We start from the raw sequence: 7948 nt of genomic DNA, 5'->3' as shown, positions 1-7948 counted from the left end.
CTTTTGACACTGATTTAATGGAAATGACTAATAATGCATGCGATTTCCTGCCATAGATACTCTTTATTTTCAAAAGAACACATAACACTGGAACTGATAAACTAAATTAAACAAAACAGCCAAAGACAAAAATAAAATGGATTCTCAGTCTCCATTAACAAGAAAACGTACTTGAATAAAAACTAAACTACATAAAGCCAAAGTGGAAATAAATACTGCATTCAACCAAGAGTGCAGATTATGAAGTCTGTATACTATATTGCCCTTCAGTAATCACTAGATTTAAATGGAGAAGATGGGCACATCCGACTACCTAATGCAATAGTTCACACTACACGATGTTTTGCCCCTATTTTCCCTTTACAACAATCTTAGAAAGTTGGCCGATCTAAGATTGTCGCCGGTGATTTCGTAACCGATCGTCCTGTTGTGTGATTTAGATCGTCGTGGCCGCTCCGATCTAAATCAAGGGTTTTCCCCGACTGGGAGCTTTAACGCTGAATGTGACAGGTAGCCAATCAGAAAGCCGGATTCTCCTCCTGCTTTCTGAGGGGAAATTACGGAGGGGAATCCCAAACAGCTGACACGGTGCAACCCGAAGTCCAGCGGACATCGGAGATGATATGTGGAAACAACATTAATGTTTATTCAACATTTCGAGAAAGAATATTACAGGCCTTCTAACCACAACTTCCGCCGATCCGCTTCCTGATCTGAACAAAACATTACTCAGAAAACGGCCGCGCCCCCTGGTGGCGAAGCTAAGCACTGCAGCAGTTACCGTCGAAGGAGTAGAGCGCCTTGCAGTGTCCGATGACGGGCAGCGGGTCGTCGTCGTCGAACTCGTCGTCGAACTCGTGCGGGTCGTGGTTGGGTTGGGCCGGCTGCGCGGGGCGGTGCTGCGGCGTGCGATGCGGCGTCTGATGCTCCTGGTTGGTGTCGTCATTGTAGCTGCCCTCAGGGCTGATGGGAAACAAAAAAATTTAATTTAAACAGCAGGAGAGCTGGATAAAAGGAAAAAACAGCTGATCTGGATCAGGGATGTTCTTAAAGGGCCGGTTGTTCCAGGACGTACTGATGAAAAATAGTATTAATAAATAGCTGTGTGTACATTTATAAATACTGAACATCTTTTATTTTATGATTGTTTTTGTGATTTACTTTTGCAATTAAAGTCTTTTTGTGGAGATAAATTAGAAATATTAAATTTTATATAATTTTTTAAACATGTGGTCTGTTTTAAGTTAATATTATGATTTCAATTTATTTAATGTTGTTTTATTGCCTTTACGTTGTTAATGGTCCATCTTAACGCTTGTCCCCACTCAAAAATGCAATAAAAAATATTTAAAAACCTCTACTTTTAATTTAAATGGATTTATTCAAATATTTCTACTAAAATCAAATCCTTCAAATTAAATGCTATAAAAAGGGGGTAAAAATCTTAATTTAATCAAAAGCAGCACATTGGCTCTTTGTTATACTGTCCAGAGTTTCTGGGAACTATTACTGAAACAAATAATCAGATTAATCGATTATTGAAATAATCGTCAACTTGTTTAGTAATCAATTACCAAAAAAATATTTTTTATTTAACAGTTTAAACCTTTTTATACTGTATTAGAAATACATTAAAAGATGCAAAAAATAAATAATTCCCTTCATTTTTCAAAAAAACATTTTATTGCCTACTATGTGACACTTGATCATTTATAGCAAAGGAGGAATCTACAGATACAAATATCCTGACATCAACATGTGAGATCAAGGCTGATCTGGTGATTAGTTCTTGGACTCGTTGATCAAAAATTGGGTAGCAAATGTGCTAAATAGCATTTTTTCTACAGTATTTGAACCGACTGAAGCTAAAACTGCTGCTTAAGGAGTTTCAGTGTAGAACATATACATTTTCTGTTATCTTAAAATGCAAAATGTTTATATTTTTGTACAGTTTTGGTTAATTATTGCTCTGACTTGTTTTCAGCAAATTGCCTGTTTTTTTATTTTGACTTTGTAAACTCCAGATTAATCGATGACTAAGTTAGTTGAGGATTATTTAATTGATTAATGGTGATTAATCAGCCCTCAGAGGTAGGCGGCTGGCTGGTCACCTCTCCCTGCCGTGAGGCGTGTGGTGGTGGTTGTCTGCGCTGTGCCGTCGGTCTCCTCTGGAGCTCTGCTTCCCCTCCACCTCCGACAGCCACGTCTGCACACAGAACCACCAGAATGATTTAGATCAGCTGTTCGTCATATTCCACCATCACAAACAAACAACTGGTCGCAATAAATCAGTTAATAGCACAAAAAATTAAAACGAACTAAGGAATTTTCATTTGTATGATTTATTATTTTTCTCTTTCTACCAAAAACTGGATGATTAAAGTTTTCATTCTTCTCCTCATTTTGAAGGACAGTTTTGTTTATACGGACTTCATAATCCATTTCATCTGTTGTTTTATTTGTCTTGGATATGTAAAAGTATTCCAGCTCCAGTGTTAAATGTTCATTAGAAATTAAAGTTTACTGATTGTTGAGAATGTGTTCTTGCATTATTATTACTGTAATATTACATGAAAATGGTCTCAAAACAACGTTGTTGTTTATTGCAGCACCGATTGCAGTTTTCAGGCCGATCACCAATTACCAATTTTTTAAAAGCCTTCTTATTTTTGCTACCACCAATTTTTTTGTCTGAAATCTGAAATTTTGTCACTAAATATTGCAAGAAAGTGACTTAACAGTGGGTGACTGTTGTTAAGGTTCAGACGTGACCCGGTGGGCCGGTCTGTCAGGCGAACCTCTCGCAGCAGAACAGAGGAGCACAGAGGCTGATTTTAAACGTTTACTGAGGAAGATGAGATCGGTGGATAAGACCAGCTTCACATACAACCATCAGCTGATCATCGATCCTCCAAAATTAAGGAAACCATCCAGCCAGTAAATCGGTGCATCCCTACTTTTAGAAGAATTTATCGTCCAGAAAAAACCGTCAAACCTCGTTTTTGTGGATTTCTGAGCGCAGCTTCTGGATGTTGCAGTTGGTCTCAGAGATTTTGGGCTGCAGGCTGTTGGGGTCGCCCATCTGCGGGTTCTTCTCGTACACGTCCTTCATCTTGTTCAAGGCGTCCCTGACAGAAACGAACAGGTTCAGCAGCCGGACCTGCAGCTCCTCCCGACGCCTTGGCTGGCGACCTCTCACCTCTGATCCGTTTCCTTTTGCAGCTCCCGGTTCAGTTCGTCGATCTTCTGCTGCAGCCGCTTCCTCCTCTGCTCAGGAGGCAAATGGCTGAAATCCTCCAGAGACGGAACCTGCCGATCAGAAAACACCATTAGGACAAATAATTAGAAAACGCTACAGGCAGTGTTAGTGTATACACACAGGAACACGAAGGTCCATTTCCACACTTCTGATACCTGAGGTTTAGTATGAGCCACACAGATACAGAAACACAACAGAATTGACTTAAAATGTAAATTTTTAAAAGACACAGACATAAATGTGTTGTATCTGGTAACTCTGCGCCAGTTCAGCACACTAAAATACACCAATAGTTTCAGAAGTTTGGTTTAAACACGTAAAAATGATTTAATTAGTTCTGTCAGGACAGTTAGGATGTAAAGGGGTGTGCAAACTTTCTGCAACATGGGCCAAAATCATCTGCTGTTTATCTTTTCATGTATGGAGTGCTGAGACTGTCGAGAAGCTTAAATATTTGTGATCCATTTTTATTCTTTGGAGTCTCAAGAAAAAAGACTTTCATATAGTGACACGCTTAGACCAATGTATCATGAAATTAAAGGAAAAGCAGAAAAAATGGTTATTAGCAGGTGAATATTTTGTGTTGAATCTGACATTTTAGTCAGAAGATTTCAATTTGTGTGCCATAGTTTTATCCCAATTGAAAGAAAAGGTAAAAGTTTTTGAAACCAAATTTGTCTCAATTATGGGTCACACTAAATCAATCCAGAGGCGGCAAATGGCCCCCATGCCGCACTTTGGACACCCTTGCTGTAAAGTTTTATAATGCAGGACTCCTTTATAGGTGAATAAAGTATTATTTCTGCAAATTATTGTTTTAGTTTGACACATAAAACACTTTGTGTGCCTGTTTTACAGGGGAACTATTCTAACCTTGGTGCAGCAGCTACTGAATCTCTGGATCTACTGGTGGTGTATCGACACTAACGGAGTTCCTACTGCTGGGTCTCTACTGGGGTTGTGTCGACACTAATGGAGTTCCTACTACTTTACACACTGACTCACCATCTTGGCCGACCACTGAGCGTTAACCGTTAAAGAAAAGAAACATTCTGATTAGTTTTCAGTGAAAAACATGAACAAAAACAAATTAATCGGTTTTGTTCAGATTTGAGCCAGGTTGCTAAATATTCAGAAACTTGAGTTAAAAAAAACATTATTTGCATTTAAAAACATTAAAAAACAACCAAATGATGTAAATAATTTAAAAAGCATTTATTATTAGAGATGTAATAATAATATTTGGGCTGAAATGATTAACAATGATTAATCGATTAATTGAAATAATTGATTAATCGTTAACTAGAGTATACAGACTCAAAGACATGCCATTTTCTACACAGAACTTCCCAAGTGGCTGTTTTAGCTTCAACTGATTAAAATTCTGTTAAAAACAAAAGAAAAAATCTATTATAAGAACTTTTTGCTAATTATTAATTGATTAATCCAAAAAATAATGAATAAATCAGCTGTAATAAGCCGAGCAGAGACGGCTGAGCTCTTCTAGCTGCAGGTTCATCCTTTGCTTTAGCGTTCACTGCATGAATGTTGTTCATTTTGAGGTATAAAAATGTTTCTTATTTAAAAAAAAGGATTATTTGTTTAATTGCATATTTTAATGTAATAAAAACTATTTTTTGCAGCCATGAAAATCATCCAGTCCCAGATTTCTCTTGGCGCCGAGTCTGACTGTTATTCACCAGTTTATGCTGAACCATCTGAGGCTCAGAGCCGTTTTCTCAGCTTTCAGACGTGTTAGCACACACAAACAGAACCGCAGGCTGAAGCCAAACCAACATCTCTAAATTAACGTTTGTTTGTTTATCGCCTCTCCACATGCAGCAGCGAACCAAAAACACAGCAAACATCAACCCAAAAACCAGCAACACACCGTCAGCCACCAGGGATCCGCGGCTCTGATTGGAGCAAACCTCCGTCTTCCAGACAAAATCACACAAAAACAACAAAATGAATCAAAAAGAAAAGAGGAAAACAAGAAAAAACAAGATGTCTGCAAGCTGTTACGTTAGCTGCTGTTTGTCATGTGGGCCAAAATTGTTGAGGCAAAAGTAACCGAAGGCCAAAAAACAAAAATCAGGCAAATACAGAAACCTGATTTTTTTATGGATATTTATTGTAGTTTCAAAACTGTATTGCCATTGTAGATAAATAATAATAATAAAGTAAGTTTCCACTAAAAACTCAGAAACTGGGATTCATCTCAGAAATTTTCTAGAAAAAATGTCAAAAATGTTCAACTTTCAGAATTTTCTGAGTTTCAAAAGTTAAAAATTTTCACCATTTTAAACTCAAAAATGCAAAATTTTATTTCAGAAAATTTCTGATTACTCAACATTTTTTATTTTGGAAATTTGCTACTCTATTTTTTTATTTTTCTTTATATGTACAATGGCCAAAATATGCCTTTGTAAATTTTGCACCTTTTCGGCTCCATTGAACAAATTTATTTCAGTAATAGAAACAGGATTTGGGTCATTTTCTTTCACATCGTCTGTCACAGTTAGTAAAGCTTAATAAATTAAATAAAAACTGATCTGGGTGCATCATAAACATGATTTTACATTTTGTTAAAACTCGGTTATAAAAAGACAAACACTTTCTGTTGTACTTTACATTTTCCATTGTAAGAAAATTACAAATTAAAAGTCTCCAAATTTGCATCATTTTTGAATTACAGATGAGGGCCACACAAAATCAGTACAAGGGCCACAAATGGCCCCCTGGCCGCACTTTGGACACCCCTATATTAAACCGTCATAATCCAGTTTAGGATGTCGCAACATTTGAGACGTTTTATAGAAAATCTGAACCTGTTCTTGCAGACATCCTGAAAAGAAACGATAAATGAAAACAGAAATAAAAACAAACCGGTTTCAAACTCATGGACTCGTCTTGTCTCACCCCTCTCCTCAAACCTCTCATGTTCTGAGGGATTCTGGGTATTGTAGTCTTAATCTCAGACAGATAGTGGCTTACAAGGTCGGAGCCGAAGCGCGACGTGGGGAAGAATTGGGAGACGGACCGCTGATGATGATGATGATGGTGGTGGGAGGAAGAAGGTGGCGGAGGAGGGAGAAAGGATGGGGACTGGACAGGAAGTCAGAATAAAACAGCTGTTAGCTTTAGCTTCCGTTGTTTACATATGTGGGAGTGAGTCGGCCATTTTCATAAAAACACTTCAGAAAGTTTCACTACTCTCTTTATTTTTGGTAAATTTACTCCCTACGCCCGGATTACAACATACATTTTATCAAAGTTTTGGTTATCAAATGTTAAAATGTCTAAAATGCCTCAACATGAATTGTGTTTCTTCAGTAGCTGCGTTTCCATTAGCCATAAAATCCCGTAAATTTGAATTCTGAAAATAAATTTGATTAATAAAAACATACCGATTTTGAAGAAATCTAGCCTTTTCCAATGAAAAGATTTTGCACCAAATCTGCAATAAAAATACTTTTTTCACAATAAACGAGTCGTGATGAACAACAGGATGTTACTACTGGTGGAAACGCCAAAGAAGACAACAGGATGTGATAAGAGGAGGATGATTTTTAATGACTTATCGCACCAAATTTACTCACATGTGATTTTAATTTCATTTCTTATTTAATGGACATACCACAATTACAAAATTGTGTTTTTGTATTAATAAGAATACCTACAAAATTTTGCACACAGTTGTAATGGAAACGCAGCTACTGATCTTAAAGCTGAGACATTTTGAATTGGGAAAATAAATAATTCTCTCTCTGGGTGAAAAGATCAGAATTTTGCCATTCAGACTATGGATGTGGGTTGAATATGGACAAAAAGTTTTAATTCAAATTTGGGTCATATTTCCTAGTTAAAGTAAGGAGAGTTTATAAACCAGAAGACGGAAAAGGCTCCCAAAGAACAACATTTCAGTCCCTCCAGTTTTTCTGAATCTGAGATCACAGAAATTCATGCAAAGTCAACAGATTTTTCACACCAACATCACTGTAAATTTTTTGTGATTCTTTTCCAAAAATGGTCAAAAACATTGGGCTTAAGTGATGCCAACTCCCACCTGCAGGTGGCAGCATTTCCTCTGCTGCCTTTGCCTCAGCAGCTGTCAAATGATCGATGTAGCAATTAACCAAGAAGTTATTTAAAGACAGATGGAAAAGTTTGTGTCTCCAGTAAGTCTGCTTGTTATTTTCTTTATCCCTCTTTTCTTCTACATGTATATTTTGGAAATAGTTTTTAACATATTTCGAAAGTCTCTCCAATGTTTTGATTGCACAAAAAAAATAAAAATAATTCACAAAAAAACTATAGAAAAACCCTGAATGAATAATGAAAGCTCTTGATATCTAATTAGAAATTTCAAAAAACTCAAATCAACTTTAAAAAAAGGAAAATTATTTTTAAAAAATCCCATTGATTTCAAAGTAATTATTTGACCTGATAGCTGATAAATGTACAAAAACAACAGAGATTAAAGGTATCTAATTGTATTTCAGTGTAAGATTATGCTGCTGTACTAAAAACATTGTATTTATTTTAAAACCTTTAGTTTCTTTATCAAGGTTGCTGATAAATATGGAAGGAACTATATATATATATATATATATATATATATATATATATATATATATATATATTATATATAAAATAAATTTTTAAGAGAGATATAATATATATCAG

General features: G+C 36.2%; 1 protein-coding gene across 1 annotated transcript in view; it reads right to left on the bottom strand.

The window, feature by feature from the left end:
* The window catches only part of fnbp1l (formin binding protein 1-like), a 61605-nt gene that overhangs the window by 14164 nt on the left and 39493 nt on the right, over positions 1 to 7948 (bottom strand). Inside the window, exons 10-14 of the mRNA XM_015060598.1 lie at positions 4265 to 4279; positions 3200 to 3309; positions 2996 to 3128; positions 2112 to 2206; positions 781 to 963 (exon numbers count right to left, since the gene is read on the bottom strand). Of these exons, the coding sequence (XP_014916084.1) occupies positions 781 to 963; positions 2112 to 2206; positions 2996 to 3128; positions 3200 to 3309; positions 4265 to 4279 (536 nt within the window). The remainder of the gene's footprint in view (positions 1 to 780; positions 964 to 2111; positions 2207 to 2995; positions 3129 to 3199; positions 3310 to 4264; positions 4280 to 7948) is intronic.

This window comes from Poecilia latipinna, unplaced genomic scaffold (genome assembly GCF_001443285.1).
Source record: "Poecilia latipinna isolate Pla-1442-1.1 unplaced genomic scaffold, P_latipinna-1.0 Scaffold1728, whole genome shotgun sequence".
Lineage (NCBI taxonomy): Eukaryota > Metazoa > Chordata > Actinopteri > Cyprinodontiformes > Poeciliidae > Poecilia > Poecilia latipinna.
Note: the sequence above shows the minus strand (reverse complement) of the source record. Positions and strands in the feature narration are given on the sequence as shown.